Source organism: Fundulus heteroclitus, chromosome 1 (genome assembly GCF_011125445.2).
Source record: "Fundulus heteroclitus isolate FHET01 chromosome 1, MU-UCD_Fhet_4.1, whole genome shotgun sequence".
Lineage (NCBI taxonomy): Eukaryota > Metazoa > Chordata > Actinopteri > Cyprinodontiformes > Fundulidae > Fundulus > Fundulus heteroclitus.
The window spans coordinates 560,171-586,225 of NC_046361.1; the positions used below are offsets into that span (position 1 = coordinate 560,171).

Below are 26,055 nucleotides of genomic sequence, written 5' to 3' on the forward strand. Positions count from 1 at the left end.
TCTGAAAAATGGTTGATCATAATCAGAATAATTTAGTGAATCCTGTTCACTGCAGATCTGATTCAGAGAGCAGGAAATTGAGTTAAATTAGCTTAACTAATTTAGAAAAACATTTGGCATGCTTTCAATCCATTCACAAAGCGAATCCTTGGCAAAATCATTAGCCATCTTTAAAATGGGTCTTATCACCTTTATGTTGAGTAAACAAAACATTATTTGATGAAATAACATTTTGTTTCAGTTAAAGAACCAAAGTTCATCTTAAAGAATGTGAATTGAGGTTAAATTAGCTTCACTAATTCAGAATGACATTTGCCATGTGTTTCAACCCATTCACAATGCAAATCCTAAGTTACACAAAACATTATTTGAGGAAATAACATTTTAGACTGATTTTCTCGGTAAAATTATTTACTTTAGGGACAGACAATTTTATTAATGCGATTCTACCTCGGGAGCTAGGAGTCGCTGCAGCAATCTGTCGCTAAAATTGGTTACTCCTAAAGTTAACTAAAACGTCTTTAAATCGACATTAATATTTCATATTTATGTGGGAATAAGGCTCATAGCACTATCAAAGGATGACGGAGCGAAACAAAGCAAGCTTGATGCTTGAAACAGGCTTTTGTAGAAGAACGGGAAATTACCAGACGGTAATAGCATTTTTGGCTAGCAGATTATCAGTGCTGACTTTAAAAGTTTCAGCTTTTATTTTAGTCATAATAAAAGGGCCGGATAACATAAACATTAATGTCCCATCAATGTATGAATTTCCGCCACTCCCTACGTGGGTTAAGGAGAGCAAACAACTCTGTCGGTATCAGCGGAAAGGCTAAGATCTCACTTTTCGGATGCAAGACAAAGTTGGTAGCTCTGATGGATCAAAAGATGCATGCGAAAATGTACAACATACTCATTGAGATTGCATTTGACCTCATTGACCTCTAACGGTTAGCATCTAGATCTGCCAGAATTTAGTGTCTATTACATTTCAGATCTGTTTCTGATCCATTCATTTTCCGAGAACCACTCCACCATCTTATTTCATAGATGAACTCAGGAAGGTGGATTTTTGTTTCCAACAGACTTTTGTTGATTTGCGACAATCAAAGCAAATATGTTCGTAGGACATCTCAAAATGACCATAGAGTTGTTTACTTGAGAACTTGCCGTATTGAACATTAATAATCGATCGTGCTCATCCTCATATTTGTATTAGCCAAAAATTCTCAGTATATTAAAGTAATCAGAGGGAAATGTGAGAAACACATTTATCCCGTTCTATCCCGCACTCCTGACACAACCAATATAAATTCTGTGGGATAACTAGCTGGTCCACCAATGTCTTCATGGCCAGCAGGCGCTGAGTGCTACAAAATCCGTGGAAGTTTTTAGTGCAGCCATCCATTTACAACCGCAGATATATTTATTTAAGCAGGTAAGAATATCGCCACTCTGAAAGCTCCCTCTTCCCTGGCGGAAATGTGAGTTTACCTGCGTGTAAACCTAGATGACTGAGCTGAAAGTAAGATGTGAAAACTCGGCTTAGGAGAAACATTAAAGGCAGCTGCACCCCTGGTTATACTGGGAACCTTGCAGACTCTCTGTGGACATTTTACCTTTTGATAGTTGAGGTCAGTTATTGGCTACATTTACTGTATTTTTCAGACTATAAGGCGCACTTAAAATCCTTAAATTTTCTCAAAAATTGATGGTGCACCTTATATATGATTACCATTGTGCTTATACTTTGTTCCTTTTCCTCTGTCTCCATTTACAGACTGTCACATTCAGCAAAGTCTTTTTGCACTCTAGTATTTAGATGTAAATCAAATTAGTAAAAACCCATTTTTTCTGTCATAAGTTTTTCCCACTCAGTATCTCTGTGCTGTTATTTTCCAAAGTTGATTGCTGGGACGGTCAAGATGGAGAGCCCATCGTACACCATGGCTACACCCTCACCTCAAAGATCCTCTTCAAAGACGTCATTGAGACCATCAACAAGTACGCCTTCATCAAGAACGAGTATGTTTATACACACTCGAGTCAGAACTCATTTTTACTAACCCACAAATCAGTCAAGACAGTTGGAACCCTTCAGCACCGCAGCATGCCATTTCAAAATGTTCTATAACTAACACGACATGAAGCATGACTGTTTGGCAGTGATTATCATGTAATGAGGAGTCAGTGCTGTTGGTATGCATCTCAGTGTTTACCATGAAAATATAGAGAAAACTAAGGGAGTGTGATGATTCCAGGTTGGTCTTATCTATCCAAACCTTTTAACAGCTGATGCCCTCTAATCAATATATGATATGAACATATAAAATGACAGCATAGCCAACCAGGGAAATATATTTAAGTCAGCAGTCCTTAACTTTGGTCCTGGAAATTTCAGATGTTTCCTGCTTTAGTGCATCTCTTTCAAATGATTTTGTCCTTTGAAAAGGAAACATGTTTAGGTGCTTTAAACTCCTTCTAGAAGGAAAATCTGTGACCAATTATGACTGACTGTTATTATTTGACCTTGCACAGGAACACAATGGGTATGGGGCCATTTACAGAACTGCTTTACAACCTAGTAAACCGACTTTAAGCCAATACAAAGTGAAAATACTGCCATCTTAAAACAACTCCATTCACAAAAGTTGTGTATCTGCTTGGCCTGCTCCAAGATTCTCTGGAAATTTATTCAGGAAGTTAACAACTCTCTCCACTCAGTTGCCCACAAAACTTTACAGGGCCACAATTGAAAGCATCCTGTGCCACAGTGTGTTATGGGAGCTGCACGAGAGAAGAAAGACTAGCACGGGTAGTAAGGGACAGCACAGGGATTGTGAGATGCCATCTGCCAGATCTGGACTTTGTTTAAGCAGTACAAGTCCAGAAAAGGGCCAGACACATTGCCACAGATCCCACCCAACCTGGCAATGCATGGTTTGTCACAGTTTCATCAGGAATATGATACAGGAACATTAATCCAAAACAAATGGGAAACAGTTTTTAAGTCTAAAGCTGTGAGGGCAATTGTCCTCCTGTATTCAGACAATTGCATCCTATCTCACTTTCACACTCTCACACCCCTCCTCAGACACATACAAACAAGATCACATGCCCATGCAAACAATCAAATAGACCACCACCCCATTTCATAGACTGTTTCAGCACAAGCTGCTCTTTATGTAAATACTACATGCCACACTTTCATGTATACATTTTCTTCCAATGATATTTATATCTTCTACAAATGTTTAAAGTTTTCTTCAAAGACTAAAGTGTTTTATATTTTGTATTTTTCTGAGTGTCCTCTCAGATGCCCATTTTCCTTTTAAGTGTTTAAGTGTTTGTAAATTCTGTTTGTGTTCTATATGTGCATTCTGAGCTTAGACGTCTTAAAAAAAATCTAAATATGGTCTCATAATGCCAATGCAGATTCTTGATCAAGGGTCTACTCAAAACCTTGGCTCAAATAATCTGGGATCAAACTGACACTTCTGCGTCAGCTCTGGAGATCCCACGAGGATCCGCCTCCCCTAGGGCCATGGGAACCTGGCCCCACTGTGGTTCCAAATACCCAGGCCTCCCCTCCAGGTTAACTCCAAACCCCCCCCCCCCCCCCCCCCCCCCCCAAAAGCTCCTCTGCCACATGCCTTCAGAACTGCATGGTATGACCTGATCTCTACAACCACCAGTCTTCCCTGGAGCTGTCTTGCTAAAAAGTCAAAGGATAAATCTCTCTCTTCACAACTGGGGAGACAATTTAAAGGAAGAACCCTGCCTAGATTAAACAGTCTGGCTGGCTGGAGAGAAATGCCTCTTCAGCCCCAGCGCCAATGAGAAAACAGCAGTGGACTGTGGACACAACAAACAATGGTAGCTGACCAACTGAAAACACAGGAACTCCAGTAGAAAACAGACTTGCTCCACTCCTACAAGACTCTGACTCTCTGAAGAAAAGCTCATCTTGAAAAAACAGTAAGAGGTGTGAGACTAGATTGCCCTCTAACAGGTTTCTCCTGAACAGCTTCATAAAAAGTCTGCTGATGTCTGATAGCTCAGAGAAAATATTGATTTAAATGTTGAAACCCATTTGTTTGGAGCTGCATTTGACTGCTCTATTTAAACTTGAAAATCATTAATTTCAGTCTATAATCCAAACTTTGTTTTCATTATGTAAAACACTTCTGTCTGTTGCTGAAATGATCTTCAAATAAACTTCACTTTGCTGAATCAAAACTATTTTTGCTGTTTCGTCATTGTGCTTTAACAATATTCATAACATGAAACATAATACTTGATGCCAAAATCCTCTGCCATTTATGACCAGATGCTTTTTAGGTGGAATTTATCTGCTAAAATCCTTTAGATTTAGCTCTGTCAAAAAGAGTATTTTTTATAGTGGTCTAAATAAGTCAAAATGAATCGTACAAGTTACTGATCCAACCTGTTGTTGTTGTTCCTCAGCTACCCGGTCATCCTTTCCATAGAGAATCACTGCAGTGTTCCTCAGCAAAAGAAGATGGCCCAGTATTTGGTTGAAATCCTTGGAGACAAACTAGATGTGTCCAGTGTCAAGGCAGAAGAATCCAGCAGATTGCCATCGCCAGAATCTCTCAGGGGCAAGATCCTTGTGAAGGTACAGTCTGAACATTGCCGTTTTATTGGGGGAGGTGTTGGCCTAGTGGTTAGAGCACTTCTTAGAGTGCGCTTGCACTCTGAGAGGGTTGCAAGTACCCAGTTCGATCCCCACTGCCTGCACTCTGGGTCCCTGAGCAAGACCCTTGACCCCCGACTGCTCCCCAGGCGCCGCACAGTGGCAGCCCACTGCTCCCCAAGGGAATGGGTTAAGATGCAGAAGTGAATTTCTCCATTGTGAGATCAATAAAGTTAAATTATTATTATTATTGAGCATGCTAATTTGTAGATGTTAGAAAGTTTAGATGTGACTGTGATTCTTCAGTAAGAGGACTCTGTACCCTGACATTTATGACACTGTTTTATCTGCATGTTGATATTCACATTATAACTTCAATGGCAGAATAACACACTGATGGGATGTGTGGGTGTGAGTTACACCAAACTGTAGCGCAGCTCATCTATCAATTGCGTAGAGAAATAGACTAAATATTAATAACTTATTTATCTGATTCATTTATATAAAAAAGACGGTGGTATTCAAGTGTGTGTGTATATGTGTGTATATATACGGCCAAAAATTTTTAGAATACTGCTGACTTGACAGTTGTGCAGTAAACACAGTCACTGACACCATCCATATTAGGGTAAGCTACACAAAGTCTTTGTTAAAGATGCTGTTATTTCACAGTGTTGTATAAAAGTATATAAATGGAAAGTTAAGTGGAAATAAAACATGCACAAGCAACAGGAATAACCAAAACTCTGAATCAGAGATTGTAAAGAGTTGAAGATTCAAAAGGTGTCAACTGCAGCTGGTGTAGGTGCTTTAAAAGCCGGCACACCCAATTGTATCTAAAACATAATCTGCAATCATCACACAATAGTACCTTACATTTCTCAGTCAGAGATGTCATCAGAGGGGCTAAAGACAAAATAGACAGGACTGTTACTCTGTGATCCAAACTGCTGATTTAAAATATGTCTTGGTCAAAAATAACTCCAAGATTTTTTTTATTTTATTACCAGAGGCCAATTTAATGCTATCCAGATTAAGTGATTAAGAAGTTTGTTTTTTGAGGACTCTGGTCCAAAGATTACAACTTTTGTCTTGTCAGAATTCAAAAGCAGGAAATTTAAAGTTATCCAGGTTTTCATGTCATCAAGACATGACTGTAGTCAAAGTAATTAATTGGATTCATCATGATTTATGGATAAATATAGCGAGTGTCTTCACCATAACACTGGAAATTAATCCCATGCTGTTTTAGGGCTGGACGATAATTCAATAACAATATATATTGATCAATAGACGTGTGGCGCGATAGGAAAAAACAGGGTCGATAAAACTTGGATAGACAGTTTTCCTTCCTTCCTTTCAGCCTATCATATTAGTTGATGCTACAGTCAGTACTTCCTTTCGACTAATCGTAATCGCGGACCCAGGCATGCCGTCACAGAGCGCCGCCCTCTAAAACCACAACACGGAGCACGTGAATATGTCGCAGCAAGTAGTAGTGGAGGAAACGATCCCAAAACGGGGTTTTACTAGTTCACCAGTCTGACAGAAATAAACCAGTGATTTGTAAAATTTTCAAGGAACCGGTAAAAACAAAGTCTGGTAACGTAACCAACTTCTTTCATCACATAAGCCACTCACACCCGCAGCAGCGCGAGCCGTCTTAGCAGCGCGAGCCGTTTTTTTTTTTTGTTTTTTTTCCCCAGTGTCCTGTCTAGCAATGTGGCAATAGGAATTGATGTCTCAATGCCAGGTAGAGCTCGACAGATTTTGCTTTTACAAGTGGAGCGAACAGCTTTCGCCATAGTGCTCCACTTGATTTATGCTTGTAAATAGCTTTATTGTGATTCCTGCAAGGAGAATTTCAAATTATATGGACATTACAGTGGGAGAGTAAAGGAAGAACAAGAAGTGAAAGAGAAAAAAAAAAAAGAGTAGAGGTGAAAGAAAGAGGAGATAAAAAGGAGAGAATGATAAAACCTTCTCCGTCTGCTCCGTCACCTGGAAAGAGAGATGCAAAAAGAACAGCACAACCAACAGACATAAAGCAACAGATACAATCGAATAACACCTAGATGCCATTGCTAAATCATATATATTATGTATGCTGACATGTGTAATGTGATACTTGAAAAAAGAAAGTGAAAGAACATAAATAAGTAAATAAATTATAAGATTACTGTATATAAGTGAAGACTTAATACCAGGGACCCAGCACCTGTGGGAGATGTGAGAGTGCACTAGTTTAGGTGAAAATTATCCAGAAGGAAATAGCTTGATAGTGGTTGTGGAGAACCAAAGGCCCGCCTTCCCCGAGCACAGAGGCAGGAGCCAGGGGACCCATAACCCCGGACTTCCAAAGGGGTCCCTAAAGCAGGTCGCCCAGGAGGGGCCGACACAGGATATCTGCAACCCCCCCCCCCCCCAAGGAAGGAGCAGAGACGACCCCGAGGAAATCCCCCAGCCACCGCAATGCCGACGCCCTCAAGAGCCGCGGGGACGAGCCCGGGATGATTGCCTATGCAGTGTGGGCAGATATTAGATTGTGCCAACCCCATCTTGAATAATCTTTGTCCTGTGTAGTGTACTCTGTGAAGGATTTTGTATTGTATTAGTTGTAAGTTGGTGTTTCTAGTCAATTTGAAAGTTCTTAGACATATCTGAGCCCAGAAATTTTGCTCAAAGGTGCCTGATAAATCCTTTTCCCACTTCATTATAGGAAGAGATATCGAATCATCTATTTTAGTCAGTGTCCTGTATGATTTAGACAGTAGTTTGGGGGGGGGGGGGGGTTAAATCTAGGAACTCTAATATATTAGTTGGGATTTGTAAACCACCATTAATATGCTTATATTTATTTTTAATTATAGATTGAAGTTGTTCATATTCCAACAATTTATTTTTACTAATGCCATATTGCATATTTAGTTTAGCAAAATTGATGAACTCTGTTCCGTCAAGTAGATGTTCCAGATATTTAATACCTTTATTCTTCCAGTATGTAAAGTTTATCATTTTATTATTTTGTAGGATATCAGGGTTATTCCAGATAGGTGTACGACTGCATGGGATAAGGGATGACTTTGTCATTTTAAGGAACTCCCACCATGCTGTCAGAGTAGAACTAATGTTGATATTTTTGAAGCATGTATGCCGTTTTATATTTGAGCTAATAAACGGCAGATCTGAAATCATGATATTATTGCACATTTCCTGCTCTATATCTAACCAAGGCTCATCTAAAAGACTATTTTTTTATCCATTTAGAGATGTATTGTAGCCTATTTGCTAAGTAATAGTTATAGAAATAGATGGCAATAATAGAAATGGCAGAGTCTAGAGATTTAAACCACTCAGATGATGGTTTATTAGGGACCATTGAAAATAAATAATTAATTCTAGGTAGGACCATCATTTTTATTGAAGCTACCCTACCCATAAGTGTGATTGGAAGCGATTTCCATCTTTCAAGGTCCTCTTCTATCCTGTTTAAAAGTGGGGCATGATTAAGTTTAAGTAAATCCGTTAATTTATTCGACACAGTAATACCTAAATATTTAATATTTCCTGATTGCATTTGTAAATCTAGTGAGTTTTCGAGAGAGCAATTAATTGACAGTACCGTAGATTTAGACCAGTTTAACGAGTAATCTGATACTTTAGAGAAAGATTGTAGTATTCTAATTACTTGTAAAAGAGAATTATTTGAATGCTGGAGATAAAGTAATACATCATCCGCGTACAGACTAATCTTATGCTCTATTTTCATGCATTTTATACCTTTTACAGCTTTTGTTTGTCTGATTGTTGCTGCTAGAGGTTCTATAAAGATGGCAAAAAGTGATGGAGAAAGAGGGCATCCTTGCCTGGTGCCCCTCTGTAGACAAAAACTGGAAGATATTTGATTATTTGTCCTGACACAGGCTGTTGGAGAATTGTATAGAATTTTTAACCAATTTATGAATAAATCGCCAAAACCGAATTTATGAAGAGTAGCGAATAAAAATTTCCAATTAACTCTATCAAATGCTTTTTCTGCGTCTAAAGACAATATATTGGTTTTAATGTTTTTATTGTAGGAATAATCAATTAAATTAAGTAATCGGCGTGTATTTGTGGATGACTGCCTTCCTCTGATGAAACCAGTTTGATCTGGATGTATTATGAGAGGAGTTACTTTGTCTAATCTTTTTGCAAAAGCTTTACAGATTATCTTAATATCCACATTAATTAAGGATATGGGACGATAACTAGTGGGCAACACAGGATCTTTGTCTGGCTTGAGCAGAAGGCTGATGGTGGCAGAATTCATATTAGCTGGAAATCTCCCCTTTTCCTGTATTTCCTGCAACATTCTGTGGAACGTTGGGGCTAGAATAGTCCAGAACTCTTTATAAAACTCAGTGGGGAATCCATCTGGACCTGGAGCCTTTTTATTAGGCATGCTTTTAAGAGCTTCCTGGGTTTCAGCTGTTGTCAGCGGGGAATCCAGTGTCATTCTTTGGTTATCTGATCATTTAGGAAGTGTAATTTTATCCAGAAATTGCTTAATATCCTTCTCTGATGGATTTATCTGTGGTGTGTATAAAGATTTGTAGAAATCGCGGAAGGTATTATTTATACACTCCAGTTCACTTACTGTATTACCAGTTGAATCTGTAACTGCAAATATAGTAGTTTTCTCCTTATTTATTTTAAGCTGATTAGCTAGAAAGCTTCCTGACTTATTGCCATGTTCAAAATTTTCTATTCGGAGTCTTTGTATTAGAAATCTATTTTGCTTTTCAATATAGTGGTTTAGTTCTAATTTTACTTCACGGACTTTACCTAACTTTTCTTCTTCTTGAGAGGATTCTAGTAACTTAAGTTTTTCTTCTAATTCCTGAATCTTTTTGTTTTCTTTTTTCTTTTTATGAGATGAGAAAGAAATTATTTTACCTCTCATCACTGCTTTTCCAGCTTCCCACAATATCGATGCCGATGTACCTGGTTGATCATTGTATTCTAAGTTTGAAGCCCACTGTTCTTTGATGAATTTTATAAATTCTTCATCTTTAAGCAGTGATGTATTAAATCTCCAGCTTTTGTTTTGTGGGGTTATTTTTTTTATTAATTAAGGTGAGAGTAACAGGAGCGTGATCACTGATAGCAATAGGATGAATTACCGTCTCTGAAACAACCGACAGCAGTGAGCTACTTATTAGAAAGTAGTCCAGACGAGAGTACGAATGGTGAACGTTTGAGAAAAAAGTGTATTCTTTATTATTAGGATGAAGAGAACGCCATGCATCGCAAAGACCAAAATCACTCATGTATTGTTTGACTACACTTACTGACTGCCAACTACGCTGAGCCCCTGTTTTATTCAACCTGTCTATATCGTTATTTAAACCAAAGTTGAAGTCACCTCCCGGTCCTAGCGTGAGCCGTTTTAGCAGCGCAAGCCGTTTTAGCCCCGCGCCGCTCCGCATCATCTTTGGAGGAATCTTGCGGAGCTTCTTCCAAAACAAAGCAGGTATAGCAGCTAAACTGGGCTCCCTTCTTTGTGATAAAATGGTATTGGTATATTTATTTTGGTCATTTTACTGATCACTTTAGTTTATTCTTTGTCAGTATGTCATAACATAACTCAGGTCTCTAAAGTTATTTTACTTTAAAAAAAATTCTGTTATTGTTTAAAAAGTTGGTTATCTTGTGGCGCAGCGGGTAGTGCGACCCATATACAGAGGCCTTAGTCCTCAACGCGGTCAACCCGGGTTCGAATCCGACCCGCGGTCCTTTGCTGCATGTCTCTCCCCCTCTTCCATCCCCCTTGCTGTCAGCCTACTGTAATAAAAGGCGAGCCACTAGAGCCAAAAAAAAAGTTTGTTAAATAAAGATTTAATTGGAATTCTGTTTGTATTCTTTATTAAAATTAAATCATTTAGCAATATCATAAAATGTCCAGGCAGAGCTGCACATAAAATATGGTTTTAAATATTTTCAATAATTATCGATCAATATGCATTCTTTTTTTATCGATAAGCTTTTTTTTATATCATCCAGCCCTATGCTGTCTGATCATTTTGCCAATTGGCAGCATATATATAGTAAAGAGAATTGGTCCAAGGACTGAACCCTGTGGTACTCCACAAGTGACCCTAGAGTTTGAAGATTTATTATCAACATGAATAAACTGTGTTTGTCAGACACATAAGATTTAAATCAGCGCAATTCTTTCCCCTTAATCTTTACAGTATGTTGAAGTCTTTCTGGGAGAATATTATGATCAACTGTATCAAATGTAGCACTGAGATCTAACAGGACAAGTACAGACACAAGTCCATTATCTGAGGCCATGAGAATATCAATAGTGACCTTCACCAGGGATGTTTCAGTGCTATGAGCTCTGAAGCCTGACTGAAACTCTTCAATTAGGTCAATATTATGTAAATGTTCACATAGTTGATTAGTAACTACTTTCTCAAGAATTTTAGATAGGAAAAGATTAGATATGGGTCTGTAATTAAGTTATCTTGATCAAGAGATGGTTTAAGTAAAGGTTTACTTAAGGTTACTTAAGGTTTACTTTAAAAGCCTGTGGAACATATCCATTTACTAAGGATAAATTAGTCATGTCTAAAATAGGGGCATTGATCAAAGGGAATACCTCCTTAAATAACTTTGTTGGGATTGGGTCTAACATACAAGTAGGTTTAGATGAAGCTAAAATTTTAGATGGCTCAGAAAGCTCTACTGCTGCTAAACAGTTCAAACACCGATCAGGTTCTAAAGATTCCTCTGACACTGCCTCACTTACTGAAGACGAGGTAATGTTTTTGAGGATGCCGATTATTTTATTTTTAATGGAATCAAGAATTTTATTTATCAAGAATCCCATAAAAGTCCTTAATGCTGAAAGCTAAGGGAATGGATGGGTCAACAGAGCTATGACTCTGGGTAAGTATAGCAACTGTACTAAAAATAAATCTAGAATTATTTGTATTCTCTATTAATGTGCTGTAACTCTGCGAAGGGTCTTTTTATACAACAGTAAATCAGGTTGGATTCCTCATGGTGCTCCATTTTCTCTCCAATTTCCTAACATTGTGCTTCAAAGAACACAACTCTAAATTAAACCAGGGAGCCAGCTTCCTGTGAATAATTACCTTCTTTTTCAAGGGAGCTACATTGTCTAATGCAGAATGCAATGAGGAGGTGACACCGTCAACAAAAGCGTCTATTTGTGAATGGGAAGAAACAACATTGCTGCCATCTGCAGGGCATTTCTGTGATACTGGAAATTAAAACGGTGACAGACTCTTTATCTGTTAAATTTCTATTATGAAACCTCCTTTATGTGGTGAAGAACACAGTTAAATTCAATATAAAGGTTACTAAAAAATGGTCAGATAGGATAGGGTTCTGAGGAAAAACTGTTAATTCTTCAAAATCAATGCCATATGTCAGCACAAGGTCCAAAGTATGAAGGCAAGGGTGCGTCGGTTTATGCGCATTTTGAGCAAAACCAATCAAATCTAGGATAGTTTTAAAGGCTACATTAAGTTTCACATTCAGTGTCAACATGAATGTTAAAATCCCCTGCTATAATAACCTTTTCAGTGTTTAACACCAAATCAGATAAAAAGTCTGAGTACTGATCCAAAAACTAAGAGTAAGTGCTTGGTGGATGATACAAAACAAAGAGAAGAGGTTTATTGCTTTGCAGTTTGGATGAGGGAAACTGAGGATCAATGACGATCAATTTTGCTCAAAGCTGAGATGAAGTGGCTCTTTTAGCACATAATCTGCACAGTGACAATCACCTTTTATTTTTTATACAATGCTGTAGTGGTTCTCAGGTGACCCCATATGGGGAAAGACATGGTCGCAGTTAAGCCAAGGGTCTTTCTTCCAGGTTGGAAAAATATCATCAGAAACAAACTATTTCATAACAAATGAATACTCTGTAGTGTCACCTGCAATATTTCATCATTTATATGCCTATAGTTGACTTTGGAAGGCCTAAAAATACATGACATACAACAAATAAAATATCTTTTGGTTATATCGGTTCTCTTGCAGGGAAAGAAGTTGCCTCCTAATATCGATGAGAACGCAGAGGAGGGAGACGTGTCTGATGAGGACAGTGCTGATGAGATGGAGGACGACTGCAAACTGATGAACGGAGATGTATGTAACCCAGTCGATGTGCTCTGGTCAGTTTCTACCAGATGCTGTGTTCCTGTGCTTAAACATTCATTTTGGCATGTGTTTGTAGTAGTACTGAGCTTTGCTTACTGAGTGTTCTCATAGTTTGCTTTGTTCCTTCTTTGTGTGCTGGCCTGTTTAGTCTTATTTCCTGCTCTCCTCTCTTGTTCTTTGTCCTTTCTTCTTTTCATGAACATGTGCTAACTTCTTTCAAAGTGGAAGGTATTGTATCAAAGACTTCATCTTTAATCATCTCCGTCATGTCCCATCCCTGCTCATCCTGCCTGTTAAACGAGGTTGACCCTAAACACTGCATCACATTTAGGCCTGTTAAGATAGCTGACAGTTTATTGAACACATCAGAAAAGGTAAATATCTAAAGAGCTACTGATGTAGCATTTTCACTTTTTGATGAGGGATTATTTTAGGTTTAGTATCTTCATGTAGTTTGCTCTGCTAAAGAAATACACCAAGTGTTTGTTATAGGTCTAATGTAATAATGCCAAAGTACAAGAAATAATATAAAATAAATTAAGCATACGGCTAACAATCCTTTCAATAATTTACCTATTAAATTAAGTTTTCCTGTAATTAATGCATTGGAATATTTCTTAATTCTAAAAAATAAAAATGCTTAAATTTCAATTGGATGTGATTATGAATGAGCTGGACACTCTTGGTGTCAGTGTTCTTTTGATCATGTGACTTGTTGATCAGCGCTGCCATCATGTGGCTGAACTGTGCATGTCCCTACTACTCAAACTAAATCACTGTGTACAGTGCCTCAATAAAGACAGCCTTGCATTCAAACTTTTGGTTCTTAAGAATCTGCCTGACCTCAATAGGTTTAGAATAAATTAAAAGTAAATGGATGAAATACTCGAAGATCCATGATCAGAAATATATGTACAGCAGGATGTTCCAATCATTACACAAATGCCATCTTGGCTAGCAGTTAACATGTCCAAAACCATTCTGTTTTGCAGTACCATTAAACGCATTTCACTTGTTTGTTTTGTCCTTTGTTGATGTCCATCGTCATGTTCACTAGAGTCTTCATTCTATAGTCCAATGTCTCAATCATCAGCATAGATTTACCAACTCCAAACCACGGGAAAAGTGAAAATCCTATTTTATTTGCTGTGCTCCAGTGCTTATGTTCAGAGGGAACATTGGAACCCCATATGGTTCATGGGGTTGGAACACTGAGCTGGAGCTGAGTTCTCTTTTCATCCTATCAGAGGAATGATGGTCCTTCACAGCTTGAGCTGAGATGATAACAGTGTGGTCAGAAACAAACACAGGTGCACATGTACCTGACCAGCTGAGGGGCAGTGATGGGTAAAAGCTGTCTCCCCCACACAGGAACCAGCCACCCTCTGTAGGAAAGTTACCTTGTGGTTTCCAAGTAGAACAGCTGGTGTACGTTCCATTAGGGAGGATGCCGCAGACAGAGTCAGAGTAAAGGTCAGTGATGGTACTCAGGCATCCTGCTGCATGTCCTACCTTCACCGTATCGTTCTCTCTAGGTGAGTGAATACACACTGGATGTTTCATTCCTTTAGACATAACAGCCTTCATCTTGGTGGGATAGCCTGTGACATTACTGTAAGAACAGTGACGACTTTACTCCTTTGCACACTTGTTCCATCATAATCTCCCCAGTCGTGGCATTCATTAACTGAGCAGGCATAAACTGGAATGCATATGATGCAAAACAAATAGCCTGTGAGGTGTTCATGGGAGTTATGTACAAGGTAGGCTGCTTGGTAGATTTAGGCATAACAGAACACATGTAGCAATCAGTCTTGTTATGCTGCTGGATTACAGTTCTTGCATACGTTTCCCATAAATTGTCAACATGGTTGTTTGGGATATCACCCAGCCAAATCTTCATGGCAGTGGAGTGGATGAACCTCTTTTTTCCTCTCACTCCTTAGATCTGGACTGAAACAAATAATGCACGCAACAGCCACAACGCAAAAGAAGAAACCCCTTCTGCATGGGAACTCCATTTTTGCTAGGTTAGCAGAGATGTTAATTTTACCCAGGACTCTAAAGAACAGGGATCAGTTGGTTTCTTCACCGACGTTGAGACGAGTGGCCCTAAAAAACCAAACCCCTTTGAAGTCGGACTTCCCCACTGTTCCAACCTTTAGGCACTTAACACTCTCAGTGGCTGAGGTGAATCCAGGAAGGGCTTTCAGTGATCTTCACAGCTGTTAGCATGGTCAGGAGCACTTGGAATGGTCATTCCCACCTTGGGCTCGCCCAGTTTTTCCTCCTGATGACTTTGACGAACACCAAGTCTCCTGGTCTCACTGTTTGTGGATCCTGTGGAGACAAAGGTTCTCCTGGCAGTAAATTTGCATTGGACACTTCTTTAAACTGCAACATTTCTCTCATATAGTCTGCTAGAGTTTTTCCTTCCTCCTTAGGTGGCGTCTGTATTATGAACAGCGGTAATTTATATGGTCTGCCATATATTATGTCAAACTGAGTCAAACTACTGCTCGTTGGAGTTATTCTCGTGTACAGTTTTACTAGGTCCAGACATTCTGGCCATGGCCTCTTTGTTTCTTCCATGCACTTTTTAAGCCTGGATTTAACTGTCCCATTTGTCCTTTCTATAAGTCCAGCACTTTGTGGGTGATAAGCACAGTGATTCTTTAAGGTCATTTGTAACCTGCTTGCCATTTGCTGAATCACCTGGTTCACAAAATGAGGACCATTGTCGCTGTAGATATTCTGTGGGATGCCAAAATTTGGAACAACAACTTTGCATATAGCTTTAGCTACTGTCAGTGCATCTGTGTGCTTTGCTGGGACTATTTCAACCCATTTTCAAAATGCATCAATCATTACCAGACAGTATTTGTAAGGGCCACTTTGTCAGTTCATTAAAATCCATATGCATCACTTCAAAAGGTTAATTTAGTTCTGGAAACCTTCACTGTTCTGATTTAAAATTAACCTGAGGGTAATTTTTAACACAAATCGTACATGCTTTACCTATATTTTTTACCCACATTTGTTTTTCTACAGTTGCCGCTGTTTGTCTAATTAACAACACTTCTAGAACAATGATTTGCTCTGTTTTTTGCTCTAGGCAAATATCAGAAAGAACAAATTGTAATACATCCACTACATGGGGGTCTAGTGGTTGTAGGAAGTTCAGCTGAAGTGGTCTGGTTTGATTCAGCCATGGTAGTTGCTCAAACTGCTAGCAGACATGGGGGTAGTGCTGCTGCTTAAGGTTTGAGCTTATCACCACGGGGCTGTAAACAACACAGAAGTCGTAAAACTAGAGCTAAGACAGTTGCTGAGATAAGTTTTACTTTTAGCTCTGTGAATTGCTGCTCTGCTTTTAAGGTCCACTGGATTGTCTCTGACATGGCCATCGCCATGTCATGAATAAGATTTAAGAGAAGCTAAGTTCTCTCTACATAATGTTGAATCCAAACTCTTCAAACTCTTCCTGTATCTTTTTACCTTCTTCTGAGATAACATGGCCTAAGTAACGGACTTGTTTCTGCACCCACTGCATTTAATCTTTGCTAACTTTGTTTCCCATTTTAGCCAAAATTATGTAGCAGCTGTTTTAAATGCAATTAGAAGGCCATCTATGTACATTAATACTTTACTTCCATGCTTTGGATTAAAGCTCTTTAAGCATGTTAAAATAGCCTGGATGAAAATTGTAGAACGGTCTACAAATCCCTGTGGCAGGCGTGTCTACATATATTTTTTTCTCTTCCTTGAAAGTAAAATCAAACCAAAACTGGAAATCTAGACATGGTCTAATTATTCCTGCATCCAATAAAATGTTTAACTGCCATTATACCCTCCTGTTCTTCATATTTTAGCCCGTACTGTTTTATCTGCAGCCTGTACTTTAATTTAGGAACTATTTTAACTGGTTCTACAGTTGTCAATAATCCTACATCAGTTGGCCCTGTAGACCACAAAGCATTTGGAACACCTTTTAAATAATTTTCCTTGGATTCTGATAGCAAAGAATGTTGGATTATTTTGTCTCATGCCAAATCTTGGACACGGGGTTCTGCATCAAACAGAACTTTGTAAGGCTGCTTCCATAGTTCTGTACTAGGGCTATAAAGCCAGCCTGTTTTGTGTGGACATGGCTGAAAATCAGACGCTCTTTCTGCAGCTTTTTAAACGCGGGCCAGTGTCTCTCCACTACTCTTTACTGGTCTTAAACAATGACAAAAAATGTTCCCATGGTAAGCCATACAATTTTTTCATCTGTGTAGAAAGCATAACAGTAACTGCTGCAAATTAACTCCCATCTGTATACATATTTTGTATAGCCACAATTGTAGTTTCCTGTTTTTCAAACTTTTCATCTGAGGTTAAGCACACATTCATAGTGGTTTGTAGATCAGCTAACAGAGTTTCATCCTCTGGTTTGACAATGTGCTTCTAGCATTTTGCATAAGTTTGCTTTTTTTCTTTTATTTAGAGCAGAGACGGTAAGCATAGTGCATAAAACACAGGAGGATTTTATTGCCTGCTGTAACGACATTACATGTTCCACACGGACAGCTTTTATTCCATCCTGCGTTGGGAAAACTGCAATGCCTAATTTTCCCATTAAATCCCGTCCTAGCAGATTAATGGTGCAAGTTGGTGACATTACTACAGGAGCATACTACCTTTCTTCCTGTTTTAGGGTCCTTAATTTCTATTACTTTTAACATCCATTCTTGGGATGTTTGACCGTTTGCTGACTTTACAAAAATGGACATTTTAGATGCTTTTAGTCCAAGATTATCTTTTATACAAGTTTTGCAGGATCCTGAATCACATAAAAAGGTAACTGGCTGTCCATTAATTGTAAGTACTATGTTTTTTTCCTTTTAATGCTTTTAAAAGCTCCCATGCTCCATATACATCTACTGTTTTTAATGGCTCTGGGTCCCCATTTGCTCTCGCCCCTAGTCACATTTTATATGAAGAACCGCCCCTGCGGCCTCTTCCTTGTCCCCGCAGATGAGGTGCTTATATCTGATTGGGACATTCCCTGGACCAATGGTCGGGTGACCCGCAATTCCAGCACCCCCCATCTGTTTTTACTGATTTGGGCTGAAAGCCCCCTCGGTCGCTAGGACCACCCCTGCCTCCTCGGAAACCTCCTCGACGCAGTCCAGTGGCTTGGAAAGAAAATATTTCGTCTGGGTCACATGAAGGATCTACCCAGAAAATGTGCCCCCCCCCCCCCCCCCCCCCCCCCCCCCCCCCCCAGACGCACCACCTCCCTTTTTAGCGTTTTTCTCGGCGTGACGCACATAGGCCTATTCGATAACTGTGGTTACGTTAGACGTTATCAGTGTAACTAAATGTTTTTTTTTATCCACACAGATATATGTGGCTGGAAACCTTCCATTAACAAATATAAGTATTTTTATTGTTTTATGGATCCCAAATTTCCAATTTTCCGCCCTCCTGTGAAAACTGCTCCCTACAGTTGTCCACTTCTGTCTCTGTTCGTTCACTTACGCTTGATGTTCAAATACTCTGCCTTGAGGGGTTCTGCCTGTATAATTCGCCCTTATTTTTTTCCAATGTTTTCCCACTGACAACTGTAAGGATTGTCCGAACTCATGTCTATTTAAACCATGTGAGTTATAAATTCCCTCCATGTTTTGGATCCATAATTCTGGATCTTCCTGTGGAGAAATTATACCTTCTACAGTCTTTCTGGCTTCTTCTAACGACCACGGACAGAAAACTGGGATTGTTTAAGGCTGCTGTGTTCCTACATTAGGATTTGCAACCTGCACCATAGGATACAATCCTTTGGACTGGTCTGTAGATAACGGATGATCTGATTTACTCAGTCCATCCAGGTCTGGGTACAGATCTGAAACATCCCTGGGGGGGTTTAAGGGATTATACGGTGGTGGTCTGTCTTCTACAGTTGCTACCATAGTTTGCGTAACTGAAATATTGTTCTGGCGAGTTCTTTTTTATTTAGAGACTAATTTTGTGAAAGATCAACAGGTGTTGGGGGAAGGTTGTCAGCCGGACGCGGTGGCGCTGCAGTCGATGCCGTTCCATCAGCCAACCCAACCCCTCCTGCTGCACGGGGCTGTCTCTCATCCTGCCTATTTTGTGCTTGAGTTAACTTACAGCGTGCAACGTCAAGCCCTTTATATAGCTATAAATATTTCTATATACATACATACACACATACATACACACACACATTTTTTATTTCCCCCTTTTTTTTTTTTTTTTTTCTTAGCGCTTATTTTTAGCCGTTGTAGGTACCAGATCGTCTCGGGCTGCCAGATTAGCTCGGGCGCTACCCGATGACATCTATATATGGCAACTGAACTCAAACAAACTACATTATGCCCGCGGTCTCCATTTGTTACAAATCAATTTTATTTTGTTAATTTACAGTTATTTTCCTGTAAATTAGTCGAGGCATGAGAACTTTTAACATTTTGGAATACTTGTGTGGTAGTCTGACAATTTAATCGGTAATTTTGCAGGATCAAAGTTACTACCTTAGAGAAATTTAATTCCTCCAATTTTTTTTTAAGTTGTGAAGGGAAACTAAACCATAAACTAATTTCATTTTTAATAAGTCAGCAGCCAAATTTAATTTTATCACGGCATTCGTCACTTTAAAATCAATAACGTTCATTCCTCCTTTTTGTACTGATGTTGTTCTTTCTGACCACATGTTTTTTTATTATTCCAGATGAAATTGTGATGAATTTGATTATTTTTTTTTATTGTGGTATTTGGTACATTTAAGATATATGCTGGATAAATTAGTCTGGCTAGCCCTTCCATTTTTGTTAACAATATTCTTCCAAACATATTTGTTGATTTTTTTGTAAATGGCTTGAATATTTGTTCAAGCTTTTGAGAAAAAAGAAACCGCTAAATTAACTTAATAAAATTGATTCGTTGCAAATGCAGACCGCGGGCTCTATGTAGTTTGTTTAAGTGGCGTTGCCATAAGGTGACGTCATCGGGAGGCGCAAGGCCCACGGAGAATCTGGTGATGTCATCAGGAGGCGCAGGGACCATGGCGATTTGCTTCGTAAAATTGTCTGTTTACAAACCACAATCCCCCTCTCGAATAAAACCTACACCCCGCTATAATTACTTTAGTAAGTTGTCCAGACTAATTACAATATTTTGCGCAATTGAGCAAAAGTTAAACCAACCATGTATAGTGACGTCATCAGAAGGCGCAGGACCCAAGTCGATCTGGCAGCCCGAGTCAATCTGGTACCTACACCGGCACACAACGTTTTTTCATTGATTCACCTTCAACACACCATCTATTTTATACTTTTTCTTCCACTTCTCCAAGTATTTTTTAATAAGAAATATATATGATATTTATTGCATTAACATTTTAAATTTACTTGGATACACAAACTTTTCATCCCCTCTGGGATTTCCCTTTCTACTTTGTCCTGAACCCATCCTAATTACTTTTGTGTTTATCTACCTTCCAGGACCTTAATCCTTTTTTTTTCTTTTAAGGTACCGTTCAGGACTTTAACCTGAGTTTTTTTTTTAGCTACCTTTAATTCTACGACGGACTGAAAACCGGTCGTATGGCTTCGAGGGATTCAAACCTCTCGATTTAACTTTTCGGGAATTTTTTATTTATTTTTTTAATCACCCGTTACAAGGGACTAAAACCGCTTGCACACATGTTCGGGGAACTTTTAATCACCCGAAACCCTGAACGACGGACTTTAACCGGTCGTTTAAAACTTACTTGCTATGGTGTGTTTTTCTCCCGGTCGGATCCCGTCAATCCCTCGTTGGCGAAAGGAGTTAACCTATGACACTGGCCCAGCGAGGAAGTTACCTCCCGGGACTTTAGACAGGTCCTTGACTCATACCACCGGTGGGTTTCAGTGTGTCCGCTCCTCTCGTCAGCGAGCTGATATGTTGGGATCCGCGTCACGGCACCAGGCTGATGGGGTTATTAAAGATAACCCCTTTTATCCTAGAATGAAAGCCACACAACACAAGTTTTAGACATTTCTGTAGAAAAGGACAGAGGATACCCAAACGGAGAACTACACTCCCTGAAAGTTTAGGAACGTCTGCGCCGGGTCATCTCTGTCCTTCTGTCTTTATTATCACACATCAAAGAGGGGGTCAGGAGGATTGGGTTTTTTAACCCCCATTTACAGCATGGAGGTTAAAAAAGGTCAGGAGGTTAAAAGCAAAGAAGGAAACAATTGGAATTGCAGATGGTGATTTCTCACCAGGTTCATGCACAGCCGGATAAGGGAGACATTCCTTATCTGAGAGAACCATTTGTTATTCCTGCCTAGGGGTAAATACAACAAAACCTTCCTGAAAGCAAACTCTTAAAACAAACCAAATACCTGTAACTTGATAGAAGTAAAATGATTACATTCACATTTTTCCAACAGGGGTTTTGTCGGAAAAAAGGCTAGCCCAAAAACGTATTCATGTTCAAAAACACACCCAAAAAAACAGACCCCACGAAAGTGACAGGTGACTCTAAAGAAGGCCAAAGTTGCTTATTATTAGCGGACTTTGCAACCCTGAAGTTCACAAACACCTCATGAACAACTAAAGGGAACCCCAGGCCAAAGGTGCCCGAGAGGGACCAACACAGGGATAGCTGCCTCCCAACCCCAGGGAAGAGCAGAGAGGAGCCCCAGGAAACCCCCTCCGAATAGCCATAGTGCTGAAGGCCTCGGGAGCTGTGGTGATGATCACATGGGCTCCACCGCCAGCCAGCTACGCCAGAGTGGATCTAGCCATGGGCCCAGGGGCGTCCCGAGGCCCAGGGGCGTCCCGAGGCCCAGGGGCGTCCCGAGGCCCAGGGGCGTCCCGAGGCCCAGGGGCGTCCCGAGGCCCAGGGGCGTCCCGAGGCCCAGGGGCGTCCCGAGGCCCAGGGGCGTCCCGAGGCCCAGGGGCGCCCCGCCCCCCGTCAGAGCAATGGTGCCCAGGCTCTGCAAAGCAGCAGCCAGGAGTGAGCAGGCACACACCAGAGCACCCAGGACCATCAACACAGCAGCAGGCCAAGGTACCAGCCAATGGTGGGGTGCGGGACGGGGCGATGGGCTCCACACTTAGTGCCAACCTGAGATGTCCCAGGGAAGGGGGCAGTACAAACCCAACTTGACAAAAAGACAAACAGAAAACCAGGTACACAGTCACATTCACACGTTTACACCCTACTACCCCCACATGCATACACACACACTTTCACCACACACATCCTATACTATGTTATGCTAGAAACCTGTTTGGTTATGAATATGATCTATAATTTAATAATAGATAATTTAAACTCAAATGGTAGCTATAACAAATATAATTGTTGTGATCCAGGGGCTGTGAGCCTGTAATGATTAACGCTAACAATGCATTTTTTTAATTAGCTGTTGTGAACTTTATTTATGCTGGAAAAGTGTGATCTGACCGGTTGTTGACCGATTAGACTTATCCAGCAAACGTTGATAACTCAAATTATAATTGCAATTGGAATTTTAACCCTTCTTTATCACAGACCAATGGAAATGTCTGTTCAGTTGTTAACTCAAAAAAATTTACTTCTTTTGCTCTTAGAGACCATTCAACTTCTGGACCAAAATAACCACAATTACTATTTCTCACGTTATTTATTAAACTAATAATTCCCTGTTACAACAATTATTCTACTTAATAAAACACTAGGAAACACTACTCGCTAGTCAAAGAACATGCAAAAGAAATTAAATGAAAATCAAAGTCAAAATTGAATTAAATGGAAGGTGGTACTGCTTAGATGAATTCAGTTGTTTAAGTCTGACATTACATTTAAGAAATCGGCACTTTGACATAGCAGCATTGAAAGACAAAATGACTTTGAGATAGCACAATTGAAGTACCGAAAACAGACCTAAAGCCAGATGAGCAAAGCCTCTGCGCTCCACAACAAGCTAAGCTAACCGTTTATAGCTACACCATCCCGCCCCAAGATGGTGGCTATGACGATACACGACCTATGGCCTCGCGTGGGATGTAATGGGGCGGCCCTAATGACGTATCTAACGTGCCTGCCTTGTTTGGGCGGACTTTTAATCAGGAGGCAGTCTCGCTTCAGAACAAAGGATTTCGAAGGAAAAATGCGGGAAACCGAACAAGGACAAAACATGGGAAGAGAAGAGAAAGGTCAGCTCTCGGCGGAGCCAGTTTATCTACCCAAAAACAACACAGCCAAAATCACTTATGAAATGCATGCACACACTAGAAATATCCAGCACGGTTAAACAAACTCCCTCTGTTGTAATTAAGCATTGAAACTATTTCCTAATAGGTTCTGCCCAGGCACAAAGTATATCACCTTATGGGTGGAAAAGAGAAATAAAGGAAAATCCTTTTGTTACTTGGTGTCACATCAGTGAGGATGTCCCAACTCCTCTCTAGGTCCATTTGTCCAACAGCTCATAAGGGCAGCTTGGATCCGGGAGGAGGCAGCCAGGAACAAAGGGGGGGAACCACACAGTCTTTGGGGCTCCTCGACGCTTTGTTTGGCCAAATCTAGCTCGTGAAGTCTGACGATCGCTGAAAGATAGCGGCTTCCTTGTAGGATCGAAATTGAATTCAATTAGTTTAAAAGTCGGCAACCTCCTGCATAGAAATACAGGGAAAAGTTTGATTCAGAAACCCTCCGAATCACCCGTTCGGAGGGTGATTCATCCGAAATCGAATCACGCAGGAGGTGAATCCCATGGGAGAAAACAGCTGTATGTGCCTTCCCAGTTGGTGTGCCAGTGAAGAAGGCTGAGTTGAGAGCGTTGGTCTGTTTTATGCCCTTTCATAGCAACGAGATAAGGTTGTCATGGGCTGGACCGCAGGGTGACCGTGTTGCATGCTGGGAGCTGGAGTGTGTCACATCATAAAGATGGCATAACAATTCCCAAGTCCAGGTACTGGCACCCCAGAAGTCTATTTCTGCAAATCAGTTTCCATTCAGCACCTGAGAATGTTTGAAGAGACTAAATTCCCTGTTAGCACATTCCAATTGTACTGACCAGGTTGCTTTGCAAATAAATGAGCAGGAAGCAGGATGGAAGTGTTAATTATGGTCTGTAGAAAAGAAAACCAATAGAAAAAGTATAAAGCCACCACCCTTTTCCACTGGAAGATCTCATTTTGCCTTGTGTTGGTTAAGCTTAATTCAGTCATACCTGCTTCTCCCTTCATGTCCAATATTGATTATGGGAATGACCTCTTACCGTACGTCTGGAAAAGCTCACTTATCAGAATATTCTGCTGGAAGAAAGGTTATGATGGATTTGTAACACATTCTAAAAATATAGCACATTACGCACATTTCATTACAAAAACAAAACACGAATAAATATCGCTGTCTTACCTCTACTTATAAATGAAGTCCATACCAGTGTTGTATAAAGTACTGAAATCTCAAGTAAAAGTATAGTTACCTCTCCAAAATATGACTTTGGTAAAAGTCCAAGTCACTGACTGAAATGTTACTTGAGTAAAAGTCTTAAAGTATCTGAAATGTCTTGTACTCAGTGTCCGAAATTAACTTTGTTATTCACCGGCCAAGTTGGCCGGTAGATGTAAAAATCAACCGGCCAGGCATATTTTTTACCGGCCAAAATATTAATTTTGACCGGACCTCAACTTTTATAAAAATTAAGAGTGACATTATGTTAATTATGGGGGGCGTGGTTGGGGGCGTGGCTGACTGGAACCTGGAAGAGAAATCTTTGTTTCCTGAATTAAAAAAATATAGATATTGTAGTTGATTATAAAAGACACAATATGAATTATCAGATTCACATCCAGCCGATAAAAAACACTACAGATTATCATTATTCTATCCATGTTGGCCTTATTTGTGAATGAGGCAGAGTTTCATCAAGCCTGTACGGTCAGTGGGGGTTCTAGACCAAATGTAGCAGGGGGGGTCAGGGTGGGGCCAGTGTTTTTTCACACAGAACAAAAGATTTGGGGGGGGGAGGACTTAACAGGTCAACATTTCATCGTTTAAAATATTAAGTAAGCCAAAGAGCCAATTGTGGCTCTGGAACTGCAGGTTGCAGACCCCTGATCTTTTCTCAATACAGCGGGAGCTTAACGTGAAACAGCTTGATTTTAATTATTGTTATTTTTTTTATATTTATTTTTTTTATTATTTTGTTATTTTATTATTGGGTAAAACCATAAACGAAAAAAATGCAACTGATCCAAATGACCAGTCAGTCACGTCATCTTTGTCAGCATTTATCATCCTAACAAATTTAACATCATGTTTTTAGTACAGGGGCCATAACAGGGGCCAGGAACAGTTCTACATGGGCATAGGCTCCTGTTGGCCCCTGTTCAGAACCGCCCCTGTGTATGGTTCAAACTTTTCCCCTCAGCTGCAACACTTAAAGCACTCAGGGTTCACGCTGCGTGTTTACGCTGATCTCGCTGCTGGATTTTATGTGCGCTGCGCTGCCGATGTTACAGGTTACATGTAACGTAATTTTGCGCACCTTCAGCGCAACGCACCACGCCCACTGAAGCACCGCTGGTCCTGTGTCGTTAAAAACAAAAGAGCATGAAAAACAGTTACCGACTCTCCTACTGACTTTAATTGGGACATTTTGGTACGAGTGGAAGGACATTAAACATAGCGATTCACGTTTTGAAGGCTGGCCGCTGATAAAAGCACCTTGCTCTGAGAGGGGGCTGGGGAGGCGCAGTAAGAGCGGTGAAGCACAGAGCCGCAGCGCAGGTAGTTAAAAAAAATCAGAATAAATAAGAACGAAACTTATAAACAGACTAATTGGCGTTTTAGACTGTATCTGGTTAGCAGATCTGTTTTCTGATCCAGCGTTCAGCCATGACTGGTTCTGAATGTGAAAGAAGCTGAACCAGCACCGCAGAAGGCGGGTCTAGACTGAGCTCTGGATGGACAGAGCTGTGAACGGATCGTATGGGTTTTGTTATTTTTATGTTACTTTTATTTGGTACAAACATTTACTCGCCATGTGGCAGCTAGCCCTCTGAAATTCACTCGCCAAACGGGAAATTTACTCGCATTTGGCGACTGGCGAGTGTTAATTTCGGACCCTGCTTGTACTTAAGTATGAAAATTACTGTAAAAATAGATGTACTCAAGTAATGTAATAAAAAGTATAAGTAAAAAGTAAAACAAAGCA

The 26,055-nt window shown here is 40.0% G+C and overlaps 1 protein-coding gene across 18 annotated transcripts in view; it reads left to right on the forward strand.

Annotated features, from left to right (window-relative positions):
- Nucleotides 1-26,055, forward strand: part of plch2a (phospholipase C, eta 2a) — a 345,611-nt gene that overhangs the window by 275,916 nt on the left and 43,640 nt on the right. For 14 of the 18 annotated variants that reach the window (XR_004931565.1, XR_004931555.1, XM_036140428.1 and 11 more), the window contains 4 exons: nucleotides 1,905-2,025; nucleotides 4,468-4,639; nucleotides 12,722-12,829; nucleotides 13,064-13,069. Coding sequence is in view for 15 of the 18 variants with exons in the window: in XM_036140428.1 (XP_035996321.1) it covers nucleotides 1,905-2,025; nucleotides 4,468-4,639; nucleotides 12,722-12,829; nucleotides 13,064-13,069 (407 nt within the window). In the remaining 3 variants the exon portion in view is untranslated. The remainder of the gene's footprint in view (nucleotides 1-1,904; nucleotides 2,026-4,467; nucleotides 4,640-12,721; nucleotides 12,830-13,063; nucleotides 13,070-26,055) is intronic. The other 4 variants (XR_004931624.1, XM_036140126.1, XM_036140310.1 and 1 more) reach the window with 1 other exon arrangement.